Raw genomic sequence first — 18,691 nt, forward strand, 5'->3', positions numbered from 1 at the left:
TTTTTTTTTCTTGTCAAAGGCTAGGTGAAAGTACTTGTCACTTTATTTGATGGCAGCATGTGTAGGGTACACCTATGGCACAGTTGTACAGACACAATTTTCTTCTATCTTGTGTTCTCAAGTGCTTAAATACATTCCTTCTGCTGCACAGGAAGGTTGGGGAGGGAAGAAAAGTACAGGTTTATTCTCCAACACTATGTGTAGGAGTGCTGGGGTGGTTTAGCCCAATTGTACTGCACAGCCAGCCTGCAAAGTCTGCTTCCTCTGCTTCGGACTTCTTGATGAAGGGATGGACCTAAGGGAAACGGCTTCATTCATAACCCACTCAAATGCTGTGAGTGTATGGCTTACTAGCCTTAAATTCTCTAAGCAAAGGAACAAGTGATCTACTAAGAAAGTGTACTCACCATCACCTGTTTCAAATCAGCCCTTTCTGCTGGGTTCTTAATCAAACTGTCAAAACATACATTTGCATCTTAATACAAGACTATGGTGAAATCTGTACAAACCAATCTGCTTGAAACAACATCCAAGTGCCCCCTTTGTGGAACTGAGGCTGCAGCTGTGCTTACACCACAAAGGTGGCAGTGTTTTTCTCAGCTCTTCTTTAGTTGGTGCTCCAATCCTAGAGGGGCCAGGACACTACTTCAGTACACCTTTTCACCTAAAATGAGGTGACTTAACTCTCCACTTCTGTAAAAGCAAGTAAGAGCTGGAGCTCAGCAAAAAACCAGCACATCCCGCAGATGAGGACGTGGAGTAGAGTTCAAGGGGTAATATGTAGAAAATACGGGACCAGAACATTGCATTAATAGCTACAGTACAGCATGTTTCCCTCAAATATGTAAGACTTCTCAGGTGTATTAAACATTTTACTGGTAACATACTTACCATTTATTAACAAAGTCTTGAAATTCAGAACTAAAGAAGCTAGGCAGTTGAGGAGGTGGCTGTAAATAACGGGAGCGAGATTAGTAAGACCCAAACAAAACAACCACCCCAACAGAAATAATAAAATAATATAAAAAGCAACACACCTCATTGACAATATAGTCAAGTAGTTCAAAAATGGCCATAGGAGGTCTGCTGTCATGCCCATAAGCTTGAAACAATGAAAAACCTACTGTATTACTTTCACACAGCAGAATGAACAAGTCTGTGCAGTTCAGACCTGTTCCATCAGCACATCTAGGTGACAGCATGAACTACGAAGAGCGAGTGAGGAACGGAGATTGGGAGAAAAGTAAGAAATCGTATGTCAGCTCATGTTAGAAAGTCAAGCATGACGGCACAGGGGACTCACAGCTGGCTGGTCTGCCTGGCGGCCGGGGTTTGGGAGATAGCTCGCAGGATGATGTGTCGCCCACTATTGGATCATTGAAAATTTGCTCCAGCTCCTTGGCGTCAGGGGGTGGAATGGGGAAACGACCGATTGCCATCTCCACCAGAGACAGGCCCATGCTCCAGATGTCCGATTGCACCGAGTAGTGTGTGCCCTGCAGACGCTCCGGCTAAGGACAGATGTGCATTGGGGAACTAAGTTCTAGAGTTATAGACACCTGTAGTTTCACTGCAGCCATCTATTTTTCACACATTTCACTCTAAACAGAAGAGTTGCATGTAATGTTGCTGAAACATCAGAAGTTCTTGCTCATTATCATTATTGACCTTTTCAGACAAAGTTTAATTGCTTTCCACCACACGGACTATAAGATGGATTTTAGGCAGTATGTCAACATGTGAAAAGACAGTTTGTCCAATGAAACATTTTCTGTGTTCTGGGTATTTGCTGTGAAGACGGGGTTCGAGCTCTGCAGGAGGGGAACTCACAGACATGTAGGAGCGTGTGCCCACAAAGGAGTTAGCCATGGAGTCGATGAGCTGACCGCTCACTCCAAAGTCACACAGCTTGATTTCCCCGCGAGAGTTGACCAAGATGTTTGATGGCTTGACGTCTGGCGGAAAACACACACACACACACACACACACACACACACACACACACACACACACACACACACACACACACACACACACATTTTCAGAACCGCTTGTCCCTTACAGGGTCACGGGGAACCGGAGCCTACCCGGTAACACAGGGCGTAAGGCCGGAGGGGGAAGGGAACGCACCCAGGACGGGACGCCAGTCCGCCACAAGGCACCCCAAGCGGGACTTGAACCCCAGACCCACTGGAGAGCAGGACTGCGGTCCAACCCACTGCGCCACCGCACCCCCTGGCGGAAAACAGAAAAGCACAATTTGACTGTAGAAACTGAAGACACATATATATCAAATGGTGCCCATTTTCAGCACTCAGCAACGTTCTCACCTTTTTCGTTTGCATCTGACAGTTACCAAAACAACTATTTATTTACTCTTCCTGGATCGGGACCTTGGCGTGGCGGAAGGGCTTGCATGATCTAGGGATCTCCAGAGCTATGTCGTTGGGAGCAGTATGCTCCTGGTAGGGTATCCCAAAGCGAACAGGTCTGGAGTGAAGATCCAGACTAATACGAGCCGAAAAACCCCTATGGAAAATGGGAACAGAAGAACATTTACCCTGCCCGGAATACGGTCACCGGGACCTACCCTTGGAGCCAGGCCTGGGGGTAGTGTTCCTAGGCGAGCGACTGGTGGCCGGGCAGCCCACATAACCCGGCCGGGCTCAGCCCGAAAAGGCATCATGGGGGGGCCATGTGAGCCCACCACCTGCAAGGTCCAACATGGGGGTCAGGTGCAATGTGTACTGGGCAGCAGGAAGCGGAGGGGTGGTGCATAGCGTTGCAGCCATTTGCGACAGAAACTGGCTCTTGGTATGTGGAATGTTACCTCACTGGGGGGAGGAGGAGCTGGAACTGGTGTGGGAGGTTGAGAAATACCAACTAGATACAGTTGGGCTCACCTCCACTCACAGTGTTGGCTCTGGAACCAAATTCCTCAATAAGGGGTGGTCTCTCTCCTACTCAGGAGTTGCACAGGGTGAGAGGCACCGGGCAGGTGTGGGGATACTCACAAGCCCCCAGCTGGCTGCCATACAGTTGGACTTTGTCTCAGGGGACAAGAGGGTCGCCTCAATGCAACTTAGGGTCGCAGAGATGAAAACTTTGACTGTTATGTGTGCTTATGCACCAAACAGCAGTTCGGAGTATTCGGCCTTCTTGGAGAGGGTGGGTGGGTTGGGGTTCTGAACAGGGCCCCACCTACAGACTCCATAGTCCTGCTGGAGGACTTCAGTGCTCACGTTGGCAATCACTGGGAAATCTAGCAAGGGGAAGAAGAATTTGCCTGATCTGAACACGAATGGTGAAATGTTATTGGACTTCTGTGCTAGTCATGGTTTGTCCATAACAAACCCCATGTTTAAACACAAGGATGCTCATAAGTGTACTTGGTACCAGAGCTCCTTGGGCCAAAGGTCAATGATCGACTTTGTAGTTGTTTCATTTGACTTGAGGACACATGTTCTGGACACTTGGGCGAAAAGATGTGCTGAGCTGTCAACAGATCACCATCTGGTGGTGAGTTGGATCAGATGGTGGGAAAAATTAATGGACAGACTTGGTAGACCCAAGCTTTTAGTGGGGGTGTGCTGAGAATGACTGTCGGAGGACCCTGTCCAGAATGATTTCAACTCGCACCTCCGGAAGAGCTTCTCCTATGTCCTGGAGGAAGAAGGGGAGATGGAGTCTGAATGGACCCTGTTCAAAACCTCCATTGTGGAAGCAGCCAGGCACAGCTGTTGCCAAAAGCTTGTTGGTGCCAGCCAGGGCGGCAACCCGAGAACCCGCTGGTGGACACTGGTAGTGAGGGAAGCAGTCAAGCTGAAGAAGGAGGCCTTTAGGGCCTGGTTGGCTCAGCAGACAGGTACCGACAGGCGAAAAAGGCAGCAGCGGCTGCAGAAACAAAATCCAGGGCATGGGAGGAGTTTGGAGAGGCCATGGAAAACGACTACTGGTCGGCTTCAAAGAGGTTCTGGAGAACCATCCGGCAGCTAAGAAGGGGTTGGAGGAGTTTCACTCAGGCTGTGTTCAGCAGGACTGGAGAAACTCTGACTTCTGATGAGGACATTGTCAGGAGGTGGAAGGAGCACTTTGAAGAACTCTTAAACCCAAGTGATATGCCTCCCTTACAGGAGTCAGGGCCTGAGGCTTTCGGGCTGTCAGAGTCCATTTTCCTGGTCGAAGTCACTGACATAGTTGGTAAGCTCCACAGTGGCAAAGCACCAGGGGTGGACGCCCGGAACTGCTTAAGGCCCTGGATGTTGTAGGGCTGTCATGGTTGACATGCTTCTGCAATGTTGCATGGACCTCGGGGACAGTGCCTTTCGACTGGCAAACTGGGGTGGTGGTCACTATTTTTAAGAAAGGGGACTGGAGAGTGTGTGCTAATTATCGGGATATCACGCTTGTCAGCCTCCCTGGGAAAGTCTATGCCGGGGTGCTGGAGAGAAGGCTCCAGCCGATAGTTGAACCTTAGATTTAAGAGGAACAATGCGGATTCCGCCCTGGCTGTGGAACAGTGGACCAGCTTTTTACCCTCTCACAGATAATTGAAGGGGCCTGGGAGTTCGCTAATCTACATGTCTACATAGTCTACATGTGTTTTGTGCACTTGGAGAAGGCCTATGACCGTGTTCCCCGGGAAATTCTGTGGGAGGTACTTAGGGAGTATGCGGTACCGGGGCCACTACTGTGGGCCATTCAGTCTCTGTACATATGGAGTGAAAGCTGTGTCCGCATACTCGGCATTAAGTCAAGCCTGTTCAATGTGGGTGTTGGACTCCACTAAAGTTGTCCCTTGTTTCTACTCCTGTTTGTGGTTTTCATGGACAGGATAACAAGGAAGTCGAGGCCAGGAGGGCAATCTGTGTGAGAATCGGAAGGTGACGTCTTTGCTTTTTACAGATGATGTTGTCCTTTTGGCACCGTCACATGGTTGCCTCCAACACGCACTGGACCGGTTTGCAGCCGAGTGTGAAGCAGTTGGGATGAGGATCAGCACCTCAAAGTCTGAGTCCATGGTTCTCTCACGGAAAAGGATGGCATGCCCCTTCCGGGTAAGGGGAGAGAATTTGCCCCAGGTGGAGGAGTTTAAGTATCTTGGGGTCTTGTTCACAAGTGAGGGGAGAAGGGAGCGTGAGATCGGCCACAGACTGGGAGCAGCGTCAGCAGTAATGCAGTCGCTGTACCTGACCATAGTGGCGAAAGGGGAGCTGAGCCATAAGGTGAAGCTCTCCATTTACCAGTCAATCTACGTCCCTACCCTCACCTATGGTCATGAACTTTGGGTAATGACCGAAAGAATAAGATTGCGGATACAAGTGGCTGAAATGAGTTTTCTCTGCAGGGTGTTGGGACTCACTCTCCTTGACAGGGTGAGGAGTTTGGACGTCCGGGAGGAACTCAGAATAAAGCCGCTACTCCTCCACATTGAGAAGAGCCAGTTGAGGTAGTTCGGGCATCTGATAAGGATGCCCCCTGGGCGCCTCCCTTTGGGGGTATAGTGGACACGGCCAACTGGGACGAGGCTCCGAGGTCGGCCCAGGACGCGCTGGAGGGATTATATCTCATAGTTGGCCTGGGAACGGCTAGGGATCCCCCAGGCTGAGCTGGAGGAAGTTGCGGGGGGACAGGGGCAGCTGGGCCTCTCTGCTCGCCTTGCTCCCACCACGACCCTATTAGGACAAGTGGGATGGAAGATGGATGGATGGATGGATGGATGGATGGACTATTTATTTAGCTCATGCTCTTCACCGCAGTGACTTGCAATGCTGCAGTACACAATAATTTCCTATGTACACAGCTACGTAATTTTAACTGGAGCAACTGAGGGTGAGCATCTCGCTCAAGGGCACCACAGCAGGAGGTCAGATTCAAACCCGGGTCCTTCAAGAATAAGGTGGTGGCTCTAACCACTCGACTGCCTGCTACTCATTGGTCACATGGCTTCAAGTAAAACATGAAGGCATAAATTTTATTACATTTTTTTCCATTCACACCACACACAGAAGTAATATTGTAAACGTATTTGACTCTCGGAATGAATTGTGTTTTTTTTTTTCTACACGTTTACACCTTCATGGAATGTTGAACACTCATTTGAAACATGCAGATGAAAAACAATTTTGCAGGAGTGTTACAATTCTATGATTAGCACTGGCATTGGTATGAAAGTACAATTAAAAGATGTCTTACATCTTTCCACAATAGCACTAAGAGACCATCTTCTTTATGGTTTCTCACTTTAGCACCTCCCATGGCACATGTTGTTTTGTTAACCGGTGTATGGAAAGGAAGCGGCCTCCAGTTAAGGAACAGGCTCTGCGACCCCAGTCAACCTGAGCTGGACAGGGAGACCACAGTTCGGCCAGTGCTGAGGTCTCATCTCCACAGCCAAGAACAGTATACCAGTGGAGGGCAGGAGTCCATGTAACAGGACCTCTGTCTGTCTCTCTCTGTGTGTGTGTGTGTGAGGAAGATTGCTCAGACAAGAGTACTCCACTTAGAAATACATTGGATGCAGCATATATATGGAGGTAAACCAGATAAAATATTATAACATATCTATTCATTACTACATTTTAAAGCACCCAAATAGTGACATTTGATTTGAATGATATTTTAATAAAACAGGTGATGCTATGCTTTGCTATTACATAAATCACCGGAAACACAATGCCACAGCACTCCTGCAGCTCCATCTTTGCAAGCGGCAGCAACAGCAGAGTGAGTCAAACCTGATTCTGATAACTGATCATCCATTAATAAAGACGATTGGTTGAGGGCAACTCTTGTCAGATGAGGGAAAATGACGTTCCTCACCTCGATGCATGATCTTGTGTTTCTCTCTAAGGTAGGACAGCCCTTTGATCACCTGTGAAAGGTAAAGCATATGTGTCTTGTGTGGTTTGTGACTTAATACCAGCCATGTCCCCAGTGACACCGACAGGAGACAGATCAGGGTTTAATATGCCCTCAATTAAGACGAAAGCTTTTAGTTGCAGCCATGAAAGAAAAGAGACAGTACTGATCACCAAGGTCTGTATGGTAAAATTTTGATTCTGAGAGAATATTGGCACAATACTTGGTTTCTAGTCTAAATGAAAACATATTTCAGAGTGATTATAAGACTGTGATCAATCACAGAAATTAATAAAATTTGTAGTATCAAAGCACTGACTAACCTTTATTTAGCTTACATTTTTATCCAAGGGGACTTACAATGCTAGATAATGGACTTCAGAATGATTTACTCATTTATTACCGCGAGGCATTCTTACCGTGTCAATTCATGGCACTTTGATCACGGGTACGACAGAAAGAGGAGATACATTCATGGGACCTTTAGACTGCAAGGTAAGAGCACTACATAAAAAGTAAAAATTAACAGTATGTCTCCAGCGGAGTTTCCTCCAGGGATACCCACCGCAATGCTGACTTTGCCCAGTATTTGCTCAGGGATTTTGCCTGCCTTCTTCAGTGACTGGTCCAAGGACCCTCCATCCTGCAGGGAGAGAAGAGACATGGAAAGAGGAGACCATCAAAATTATCTCTTGTGAGAGCAGAGTTGTGCCAACATTAATAGCTGCTGTTGACACTATGAATGAGATTAAGGGCAGGAGATGTGCAGCAGGGAAGGGGAAGAATACCATGTGCTCCATGCAGATGCTGATTTCCCCATCGCTGTAGAAGGCACCATAGAAGCCCACGATGTAAGGCGAGTTGCACTCATGCAGCACCTGCAGCTCACGGATGATCTGGTTCCTGATGGCTGGCTTGATCTCCAGGTGGATCAGCTGCGGCACAGAAACAAAGTGCAGGCAACTCTGACTCGTGTGGATGTGCACAATGGAAATCACAGGAGACATGCACACACACACACACACACACACACACACACACACACACACACACACACACACACACACACACACACACACACACACACACACAGTCTGAAACTGCTTGTCCCAAGCAGGGTCGTGGCAAACCAGAGCCTAACCTGGCAACACAGGGCGCAAGGCCAGAGGGGGAGGTTACACACCCAGGACAGGATGCCAGTCCATCGCAAGATACCCCAAGCAGGACTCGAACCCCAGACCCACCAGAGAGCAGGACCCGGCCAAACCCGGCGCGCCACTGCACCCCCCACACATATGCGTTATAATATAATTATTTGTTCATTAAGCTGATGCTTTTCTCAAAATCAGCTTCCAAATGAACTTTTCAAATTAAGTTGCTTACAATGATTTACCCATTTACAAAGCTTCATATTTTTCTACTTCATCGGTTCGGGGTCTGTACCTTGCACAGGGTACTGCAGTACGAGATGTGGTTCGAATCCGAGTCTTTCAATGCCAGGGTGACGGCTCTAACTGCTATGCTACCTGCTGCTTCTAAGTAATGTAAATACGATGCTAAATATAGGGAAAATATTTCATCATTAGAGTTTACTGAATTTAATTAAAAAAATTCCAGTATAATTTAAAAAAAACAGAATCCATGCATACAGAAATATTTTGCCCAGCTCAGCAGTCAGAAGTGATGACTGATTTCCAAGAAACAGTGCGTGGGTAACTTTGGAACTCTGGGATATAACCTGTACTTTTGTTGTTGTATAACGACATTATATAACATTACTGTGATGGAAAGAGACAAAACAAATTCTAATAAAAAACTAAATCTGGAGAGCAGCTCAGAAGTTATGTCAGAGCTGATAAGAGTGTCTGTGTCACCCCCCCCGAGGGCTGCTGAATTATCCCTATAATACATACCTCCAGTGTGTTAAAAGTGCAATAATCTTTCTCCACTTTTAAACCACGTTATCTTTCTCCACATTATTTCCACCTCTTCCACGGCATTTTCAGTCTTCAATGACCTGCTGATGTCTTTCATGAGCAGCAGAAGGAAGAAAACCTGAGCTGCTGGAGAACACCTTTTTAACTCTAGCATGTTCAGCCTTGTGGGAACACAAACCAGAGCAACGGATTGAGAAGCAGTCAGCCCAACTGGAGTAACACTTTGAGCAAAACATTTCTATGCCAGTGAGGAAGTCTGCGCTCACCTTCCTGGCCATTATGAGTCCAGAGGGTCTGTGTAAGACCTTGAAGACCACGCCACCGTTGCCGGCGCCCAGCTCGCAGATCTTCTCAAAGTCGTCATCCTTGAGCTCGCCCACTTTCTGCTTCTGTGTGAGGAAGGCTTCCAGGCGCTTCCGCTGTTGTTCATCCAGCTCCAGCTCCTCGAGCTTCTTCTGCAGGGCCTCCAAATTCGTTCTGGTAGACAGGGAAATGCCCACAAATGAGCTGCAATCAAAGGCGGAGTGCGAACACGCAAACCAGGAGACCAGGGTGGTAAAACAAAAGGCAGCGGTAGGACCTTTACTGAGAGCTGTGCTGAGGAACAGTGAAACAATATTACAGCAGCTCTCTTCTTGTGAACACACTGCTGTTATTGTCAAGTTTCCAAAAGAACAGAATCTCTGCCAGCAGTAATCATGATCAGCAGGCCTCATGAAAGCTTGTTGGGACAACCAGGAACTCAGGATCAGTATAACGCTTTGGATGATTTCTGGGGAACATCTCCCACCTGTACGAGGTGTTTAACTGTGCAGACAGAGAGACAGAAGGGTGGGACCTTTGGGATGGGGGGGGCTTCTTGCTGGACAGCCAGTCCTTCCCCACCACCAGGAACCAGGAGTTCCTCCCAACGCGAGCACTTCTCCGGCTGCCCTGTTGTCATGGCAATGAATTTCCAGTACAGAATGAACTCCCCTGATCCGAGCCAAGCTGCGAGAGTTATTCTCCTCTCCTCTGCAGCAACTCGTCCTCATATCTACATCTGCTGCCGCGTACACAGGAAGGTCTTTCCAGTGCACACAGCGCCGGAACCTTCATTGAAAGGACGCCACTATTCACCACCTCCCTTTTGAAGCCATTCCCTGTGGAACATCGCATTCAGCAGCTCAGTCGTCTGCTCCAGCCAGCGCTGTAGAAAAGTATTGATCTCATTTTGAAAGAGGGCTGAAACTGTTTGAAATCAACATATTGTGTATTCTTCTTCTAATGCATGCCAAAAAGCTCTCAGCGCTATGGCACAAATGAAGAAAACATCTGCATGTATGGAAAGGAGTGAAATGCTCTGAGCAAAGCACATGAAGCACACTCAAAACAGCACCAAGTGACTCTTACCTCAGCCTCGGTCAGGATGCAAATTATACTTTTTACGGGCAGGCTGCAGCATAGATTAATGCACTGGCATGAAGAGAAACCAGAGCGCGGAACAATACCCGAAAAGACGTCTCCATAAAGTACTGTCTATTAGTTCGCTGATGAACAAGAAGGCTGTGCTGTGTTTCACAGTTCAACATCTCAGGCTTTCGCCACTTGCATAAGAGAGACCTCTGATTGTGAATTCAGCACATGCTGTCCACCAAGTACCAGAGAACCACGCTCCACTTGAGCATCCTACCCAAAAAGCCCTCATCAGCTCATTTTTACATTCAGCAGCTTGTGAAATTCAGGCTAGAGTAAGGGGCGCAGTGCTGTGTCGAAATATCAGCGCAACAAAGCGGCTCTCCTGTGCTCTTTGAGATAAGGTCATCCCTGAGGGACCCATTACTGCTGGGATCACATCTATAATTGTCTGGGGACCTGTTTAAAGCAGAAGCGACCGTTTATGTGGCAGGCAGAAAGCGAAGCTATTGCACGTCTTCTGGAATGAGGGCCACGGCCCGAGATCGCTGGTTCACTTATTAAAAGACCAAGTTCAAACAGGGGAAAACCATGGTTCTGTAAGTCTTTTTTTCACAATGGACACTGCTTGAGATTTTCCGGAAATTCTGCGTTTTCTCCTGCTGAGTGTGTTATACTTTCGGGTTTGTTGACGGCTCATAGTTTTGTTTTTTCCTTTTGCCTATCCAAACAGGAGGCCCTTTTTTCTTTGTGCCTGGGATGGTGTTAATTCTTTTCATTACACATGGTCTTATGGGATGTAAAGCAAATAATAAAGACTGCAAATGCATTCATTGCTGCCTCAATTCAATTCAGCGCTTGGACCAGACATTCTCTTGCACGTCACTATTTTTTTACTCGAAATTCGATAAGGGTTTGGAATTGGCTTTCTGGTACTGCAGCTGAGTCACAGGTGTCTGCATTTGTACAATTGTACAGTTGTACAATATCCAGTGAGTAATATGGTCTAAATGGATTCTCTTTCAGTTATATTTGTTATTTTCCTATACTCTCGATATTTTGCATAATTGTTAACCAGGCGCAGTACTGATGCTGCAGTGGTTAATTATTCATTTAAGTCACTGCTCCCCAGGCAGAATCAGTACATAGGAAAGGTACCTCTTACCATACTGCAAGGTGATTTTTCAGACGTTACATCAAATATTGCTGATATTTAGATGTCAGCACTGGAGTCTGCAGAAAACACTCAGATTCTCTCAGCATTCAGAATTTACGGGCAGGGGGCATGTATAACTGACAGTTGCGGTTAAGCTGTATGGATTAGTGTGCCTGGGGTCTGTGGGAACTGTTTTTCAAATGTCAGATGAAATGACTAACGGGAGTGGCATGGAATGCTAAACAGCTACGGGGATCATGAGACAGAAAACAGCTACTTCCTGAGACAGAGATGCCCAGGGAGAATGTGAGAAGCGCTCTGCCAGAGAGGCCTGCCACTCATAGCAGTAGGGAGTGCTGCCCGGAGGGAACAGTGCACGAAAACTGCGATGGCCACTTAGCGAGAAGAGATGTCTGTGGCACCCAGGGGTGCTGACCAACCTGCCTGTTTGAACATCCCACAGGTGGTCTAATTCCTTCCAGCACCACAAGGTGACAATCATGAGCAGGAACCTGAACAGGTTCTCACTAGACCTTAAAAACAACCCAATAAAGGAATGAAGAAAAGTGTGAAAAACAGCCATCCCCAGGAAAAGGCAGAATTAAACCAAAAAAGCCTGTCAATTTTCAGACAATCACACCATAATATTAGGGCTGAGCTTGAAAGTGTGGCGCTCATTAACTGTCTGCTGGCCTTTTCAGGGGTCAGTTTCAACTACCATCATTTCAAATTGTACAAAATATATCCATCCTATTGACATTTTCCTTAACTGCAGACACACTGAGCTGGTGCCCCCAACAATTCTGCCACATTATTAGCCTTTGAAGTCCCACCATTTAAACATTAACTCAGTTCTGTGTTAACTTTCGTTTTATACAGAAAATGGAATTATTTGCAGTACAGCTGCAAGGCTCTGTTTTTCCTTCTAGAAAGAAACTGCAAATCGCAGTTATAATGTCAGAAGTGTGGAAATAAGCCCAATTTAATTTCCTGCTCCTTTTTGTCTCACGGAAGTGCAGGGGCTTGCCGGGGTGTCAGCACCAAAATCGACCGGAGGTTCTGAGCCATGCCTTCCTGTCCTGTCCGACTGCCTACCACAGTCCCAGTGCGTTAGTCATCCCAAAGGGAGATTTGTAGCAAGCACACAGTGCTGAGCCACACTGTGGCCACATTGCGCAGCCCCAGCATGCCGCTGCCTGGTCCAGCGAAATGTGAGGAATGTGTGCAATGCTGGTGCTGTCAGATGTGCAGGAAATGAAGGCACTGTGCTGGTATATGGGATGCACAATGCTTCGCAGCCTTTTCTTCCCAAGCCACACAAGCCCTTCAGCTTCTATTTCTGTATCTACTGTAGGGTACAAACATACTTCTCTCACTTCTGTTTTTCATGTTGAGGACTCATGGAGGATTAGTTGAATATTACTCTAAAATGAGTAGACTGACTCCATACCTTACATATGACCAGCCTCTTTCTTCAGTTACTGCACTGCAAGAACACTATATAGGTTTATAAAGTGTCTTCTCAACATATGGTGGTGTGGAGCAAAGACAAGTGATCTTAACTACCCTTGTTTGAAAGAATCGCAAAAGCACCCAAATAGGAAGAATTCCACAGCTAACAAGTGAAATATCGAATGCTCCAGAAAAACATTTTTTTCTTTTACATATCTGGTACAATAGACAGGCATGCTATGTAATCCAGAATTAGATTATAGATCTCCTACAGATGATATGTGACAAAAAAGGCCATGAGAAAAGAATACTGTAAAAAATGCTTTTTCCACATTTTCACCTCTCAAACTTTGATTTCTCTGCTGAATGGGAAACTCTCCTGCCAAAGGTAACTGCAGATCATGATTCAAATATTTGGGCTTTGAAAGTCTTGAATGTTGTATCCTCTTTACCAGAGGACCACTCTGGTCCACCGGTGGTCTGCTGCTGCTGTGTAATAAAAACAGGCATCTTTATAACCTCTCAGTTTCCAGCACTGAGAGGGAGACTATGGTAAAGAAACAGCATTTTCTGAAAAGCCATTCACTGGCCACAGAGCCATAGATAAGACATGGGACTGAGTCCATGACACAAACATAATTACAGAGTACTATTTTAAACTTTCACTCATTGTCCTTATTATTATCATCAGCACAGACATGACACAGAGGGGCAGGGGTGTCCTCCCCAGCCTTCAAGCAAGCTTAAAGTGTCCCTGCAAATATTTGTTCTATAACCCCATTAATTACTAATAATGGAGTTGCTGTCCAATAATACTAAGAGCTGCTGTCTGAATACCTGACAAGTTGTTCCACCACAGATAATAACTGATATAATATAATATTACACACACACACACACTTTTTCAGAACCGCTTGTCCCATACAGGGTCACGGGGAACCGGAGCCAAACCCGGCAACACAGGGCGTAAGGCCGGAGGGGGAGGGGACACACCCAGGACAGGACGCCAGTCCGTCGCAAGGCACCCCAAGCGGGACTCGAACCCCAGACCCACCGAAGAGCAGGACTGTGGTCCAACCCACTGCGCCACTGCACCCCCCAATATAATATTATATATTATTATATAAAGTATACATAGCACATGTATTATTATTATTATTACTATTATTATTACATAGTTGTTTAATCGAAAAATATGCAATTTACAGATTTTGCAGCTTAGGTTTAGAGTCTGACCATGGTAAAGGCTTCGAATCAATAACCTTCACGTTTAAGTCCATGATCCATGTCCCTATGCTGGTGCACTACAAAAGATGTAACAACTTTATAAATCAGTGTTATTTACTCACAAATGTCAATATGCTACACATAGATATTTTGTATGTACAATTACATGATTAATAACCAATACAGCTTTAATGATTTTTTGAAATCTTGATTCTTATGCTGCAACTGGGTAAAATGCAACGAAAAGAGTTATTCGGTGTAACTCACTCAGCAGCGCCGGTCCCGTTCACTGCGTTTCCATCGGGAACTTGACTGAAACGGATCGGCTCGGGTCTTCGTTTCTTCTGCATTTTAGACAGCCTGTAGTGCGGATCAGACTCGTCTCTACAGCTCACCGCACCTCGCCGCTGCCTTCAGACATCACCCGTGGAGGGCGGACGGCAACAGCGTGCGGTCCTCGCGCTGCACGTCACAGGGCAGCGCTGTCGCCCGTAAGAAATAGCGCCCTCTGGCCGCGGCGTAGCGGATCTGCACTTATTTTGGAACTCTTGATCTGATTGCTGCGAATCGCAACCTGTAGCCAAAGCACAGGCTGGGAGCGAAAAGGATGTGAAGAGGCGTTATAAGATACTTACATTCTTTTTTTAAACAGTTATTTTCTGAAGAGCAAATTTCGTTTTAAAGCGATGTAGTTTGGCGGTTCGCAGTTCAATCTGTATTATGGGATTGGCTGTTGCTCCCACTTTTCGCATTCTGTTGCTGTTCATTGGTTGAAGTGTTCGCTGCCGTATCATTGGACTGGCTTTTCGCCTGGCGCAATCTGTCATTGAATAACCTTACGCTCTATCACGGCATTGGCTTTTTCTCGCTTTGCACGCATTTGATTGGTTCTTAAAAGCCGGTCGGGAGCGGAAAGCAGCAACAGACCTGGAAGGTAGGAATCGAAGAGATCTGACTGTTTTTGATTTTGTACGAGGAGTAACTACATTTCCTTTATTTGTTTGGGGCCGATTTACTTTGCAAGAGTTAATGTTTGAACCGGTTGTAATGAGATGGCTTTAGTTTGCAAATTGGGTTTAGCAAGCGTCGATGAATTAGCCACGAGTCGAGTCGAGAGCTGCGAGCAGAAAGTTTTATTCATGTGACAAAAAAAGTTGAAGTTTATCAACTTGTTTGCTAATTCTGTGTAGTAATATTATTTATGGCAGAAAATACGACTGTGTAATTAGTCGTTAGAAATTTACGTGCAGCTAGCTGGTGATCATTTAGCATCAGTATGAGACACACGGTTCTGTTTATTATGAAGTGTGTGTGTGTGTGTGTGTGTGTGAGAGATACCGTCGATTTAAGACTCCTTTAAAACTGTTAAAATGTGTATTAGCTTTGTTTGTGCGGTTCAGCATTTGACCGTTTAGCTCCTCCTCCCTCAGTTCCCGCTTGTACTGAGTGGCGCGAGCAGTGACGATAATGATGACGACAAGCACTTTTTTTTTTTTTTTTAACCGTGTCATAAATCATTGTGATCACTATTACCGAGTGGAAATGTGCTGTGATTTAGGCTTCATCGTGAAGGTTGTACTTTCTATGGACGGTGACGTTCACCGTATAGCATTCTTTTTTCTGTATAGTTTTGGGATTTTCCGTGTAAACTGATTTATAACATGCCAGCATTTTATGACATCTTGGGAATAATAATTAATAATGCTTGGTTTTGCATATTGTTCAAGTAATATACAATAATTTTTCTGATTAGCCTTGTTTTGTTGTGTCAGATCTCTTCATCCATGTGGTAAGTGTTAAATGGCTTGTAAGTAAGTAGCTGTGGTTTAGTGTTTGTGTGCTTGGTTCTTAATATCCCAGGAGTCTAAGAAGTGTGCCATGATTGACCCCTTGGAGAACAACTTGTTTGACATTCCGGACTATGAAAACACAGAGGATGAGTCCTTCCCCCCTCTCCCACCCCCGATGTCCCCTCATGCAGATGATGATAGTGGAGACCCCTTTGCTAATGGTAAGAATGTCTTTTTTGCAAGACAATATCTTTCCAATATCACAACTGAAATGGCAAATTCATTCCTTTTGTTATTGATGAATTTAGCTGGTGCTTTTTTCCAAAGTGACATTCCATGTTAAATTACTTAGTTATTTGCCCATATATATTGCTAGATTTTTACTGGAGCAATTCATAAGTACCTTTCTCAAGGGTACAATAACAGGAGTGGATTTGAAGGCCTCTTTGAGGCCTTATAGAGAAAAGACAGTAAATATGTAGCTATTAGTGAATTTCATGGAGCCATATTGAGGACTCAAGCTACATGCAAAATGTGCTTCATTATATTTTTAGAAATGGTGACAGATACAAAAATGAGGGATTGGACACTGAGGCTCTGCAAAGAGAATTCTCTCTGGCAGAGGTATGCTCTTTCAGGTCTCCTTCCCAATGTCTCTCACCCTCCTGCTGCCAGGGAAGGTTTAAATAAGAGGTTAGCGATGAGGACACTGTTTCCATTTTCTCTTCCTTTTGTACTGCTGTGGACAGTTGCACCTGTGCCACATGTTAAAAGCTTTAATAAAATGAATATTCTTACATTAGCATAAATAAAACCTTAATTTTGCAATCAAATGAAGATCTAGGTTTGTATAATTTAGTTAACCTGCACAGGGCTTTTCACAACAGTGTCCCTATGCTTTGTGGCATGAAAGATATAGGCAATGAACTTGATTATATCAATATATTTGTCTACTTTGTCTCACCCTATTGATATTATTGATCATGATTAAACCCTGCTGTAAATAATACTATGCTTCACTTGTGAGGGATGGGTGTATTCATAAGTATTTGCGGGTTTCATAAAGGAGAGGATGAACGAGAGATATCTAAGTTGGCAGAAGATCCAGTGGCAAAAAGAAGATTAGTGAAGAGGCCACAGCCTAAGCTGGATGCACAGAGGTAGGGATGTTTGAGTGGTGTAACTGGCTTAACTTTGTCATTAATTAGTTTTGGTACTGCTCAAATAAGATGTTTTAAACATGTTCTTAATCTGTTTCTTTGGTCTATTTTGTACACTTGTATCAGAAATGTCTTGTGCTTCTCTAGCTGCACTTGCATTCCAGCTAAAGAATTTTGGCATTTGACTTTATCAAGGGGCTGGTTATGCATAAGTAAAACCTTTTACACAAAGGTCCCTCTATTTCCTCTTGGTTTTTATTGAATGTTTTGCCTTCTTTCTTTCAGGCTTATTTCTGAAAGGGGTCTTCCAGCTCTTCGTACTTTGTTTGAAAATGTAAAATTCAAAGGCAAAGGGCATGAGGTGAGATTGCCTGTGAAACTTGCATCCAGCTGGCACAGTAACACTTGTAATGAATTTAGTGGAGCAGTAATTTTTCTTAATGTTTACCTGTAATGGATATACTTAATGTTTACATTTACCTTAAATGGGTCCCTATACAAAGTGAAGGTGAGACTTGGTCATTTTACTTTACTTTTCTCTCTAAGGCTGAGGACCTTGGAATGCTGATGCAGAAAATGGAGAACTGGGCCCATCGGCTGTACCCTAAGTTACAGTTTGATGACTTTATTGATAAAGTGGAGTGTTTGGGAAGTAAAAAAGAAGTACAGGTAAAATTAGTTAAATGAAGCTGTATTATAATAGGTGTACATTAAAGTTTAATTTCTAAAATGAGTTGTATGCACCCCAGACTTGTCTAAAACGAATACGGCTTGACATGCCCTTGACGCATCAAGACTTTATTGGCAATGATGGTAAGAACTATACCTATTACATATGTCCCACTGCAAACAGATTTAAATGAATTAAGGCATTCTCTTCACTATTTTAATTCTTTGTGAAATGAAAATAAATGCATATATACTCCAACAAAGGAGTCTAGCTGTTGACATCATGACTGTGTTAGACTTCCTTTGTAGGTCATGTGGGCAAAATGTGATTTTAAAAAGTTTGTCACAGCAGCCAATTGTTTTATATTACATTTCTCTGCTTTGTTCCATAGTAAACGATGTCTTGCAATCTGCAGTGGTTTCCCTGCGTTTCAATATTGCTGAATTTCAGTGGATGACGGAGGCATATTGGAGGACCACACTGCAGACGCTGGCATCGGAGAAGAGGCTCCAATACACTCCACCCCATCAGCCATCTTGCTGACAGAGGAACAACGCCATCGCATTGACCTTAACAAGCAGTTAGCCTTGGAAAGGAAACTGGCACGGCAGCAGGAGCTCCAAAGTGAGTGCCTTCTCTCTTTAAACCCTTTGCAAAGCATGCCCCTATGAGCTACTTTTGTTTGGGTTAATAATGTTTCCTTTCCTGCAGCTGCATCCCAGCTTTGTGCCACTGATGCTGGTTCTGCTGGGGAACACTCCTGTTTATCAGTACCTTCACATACTCAAGATGGACGAGAGTTGGATCCCACACAGCAGGAAGAAGGTGGACAATCAGGCAGTACCATACCGTTGGAGGATGAAAGGTGTCATTCCAGCAGCCCCAAAATGAGCAATGGCAGAGAGGACAGCAGTGACTGATTCTAACAGTAACATGGCCTCAGCAGGGAGGAAAAGCAAAGACCCATTAGTGCTCCTATTACTGAGTCACCCTGACAAATAGGCAAACAAAAACTAGTTAGGTGTACAGGTTTCCTGGGCCTG

At 45.2% G+C, this 18,691-nt stretch overlaps 2 protein-coding genes across 5 annotated transcripts; one reads left to right on the forward strand and one right to left on the reverse strand.

Annotated features, from left to right (window-relative positions):
• Window positions 1-41: 41 nt before the first annotated feature.
• map2k1 (mitogen-activated protein kinase kinase 1) lies at window positions 42-14,798 on the reverse strand. 2 transcript variants are annotated; one of them, XM_018739609.2, is made up of 11 exons: window positions 14,296-14,794; window positions 9,065-9,275; window positions 7,650-7,796; window positions 7,427-7,504; window positions 6,823-6,874; window positions 1,831-1,955; window positions 1,304-1,511; window positions 1,038-1,102; window positions 892-950; window positions 408-453; window positions 42-295 (listed from the first exon to the last, which is right to left on the reverse strand). In XM_018739609.2, exons 1-11 carry the CDS (start codon window positions 14,376-14,378, stop codon window positions 182-184), a joined length of 1,188 nt encoding a protein of 395 aa, XP_018595125.1. In that variant the 5' UTR covers window positions 14,379-14,794; the 3' UTR covers window positions 42-181. The 2 variants fall into 2 exon arrangements, with proteins under 2 accessions (XP_018595125.1, XP_018595127.1); XM_018739611.2 differs by lacking the exons at window positions 42-295; window positions 1,038-1,102 and having other exon boundaries at window positions 14,296-14,798.
• Window positions 14,799-14,866: 68 nt separating this feature from the next.
• Window positions 14,867-18,689, forward strand: tipin (timeless interacting protein). 3 transcript variants are annotated; one of them, XM_018739614.2, is made up of 8 exons: window positions 14,867-14,962; window positions 15,889-16,039; window positions 16,885-16,978; window positions 17,264-17,339; window positions 17,525-17,647; window positions 17,728-17,791; window positions 18,099-18,272; window positions 18,360-18,689. In XM_018739614.2, exons 2-8 carry the CDS (start codon window positions 15,907-15,909, stop codon window positions 18,566-18,568), a joined length of 873 nt encoding a protein of 290 aa, XP_018595130.1. In that variant the 5' UTR covers window positions 14,867-14,962; window positions 15,889-15,906; the 3' UTR covers window positions 18,569-18,689. The 3 variants fall into 3 exon arrangements, with proteins under 3 accessions (XP_018595130.1, XP_018595131.1, XP_018595129.1); XM_018739615.2 differs by lacking the exon at window positions 14,867-14,962 and adding an exon at window positions 14,976-14,997; XM_018739613.2 differs by lacking the exon at window positions 14,867-14,962 and adding an exon at window positions 15,517-15,600.
• Window positions 18,690-18,691: the final 2 nt, after the last annotated feature.

The sequence above is a fragment of the Scleropages formosus genome, chromosome 11, assembly GCF_900964775.1.
Source record: "Scleropages formosus chromosome 11, fSclFor1.1, whole genome shotgun sequence".
Taxonomy (NCBI): Eukaryota; Metazoa; Chordata; class Actinopteri; order Osteoglossiformes; family Osteoglossidae; genus Scleropages; species Scleropages formosus.

Bases quoted from the DNA above. Each gene is read 5' to 3' on its own strand.
- tipin (XM_018739613.2), top strand. From the start codon at position 15,571: ATGTGCTGTGATTTAGGCTTCATCGTGAAG. The intron at 15,601-15,888 runs GTTGTACTTTCT...TTAATATCCCAG, and splicing joins ATTTAGGCTTCATCGTGAAG to GAGTCTAAGAAGTGTGCCAT. The intron at 17,792-18,098 runs GTAAGAACTATA...GCTGAATTTCAG, and splicing joins AGACTTTATTGGCAATGATG to TGGATGACGGAGGCATATTG.
- map2k1 (XM_018739609.2), bottom strand. From the start codon at position 14,378: ATGCAGAAGAAACGAAGACCCGAGCCGATCCGTTTCAGTCAAGTTCCC. The intron at 1,512-1,830 runs GTGAGTTCCCCT...ATCTGTCCTTAG, and splicing joins GCACACGCTCCTACATGTCT to CCGGAGCGTCTGCAGGGCAC. The intron at 296-407 runs GTGAGTACACTT...CGTTTCCCTTAG, and splicing joins CTGATTTGAAACAGGTGATG to GTCCATCCCTTCATCAAGAA.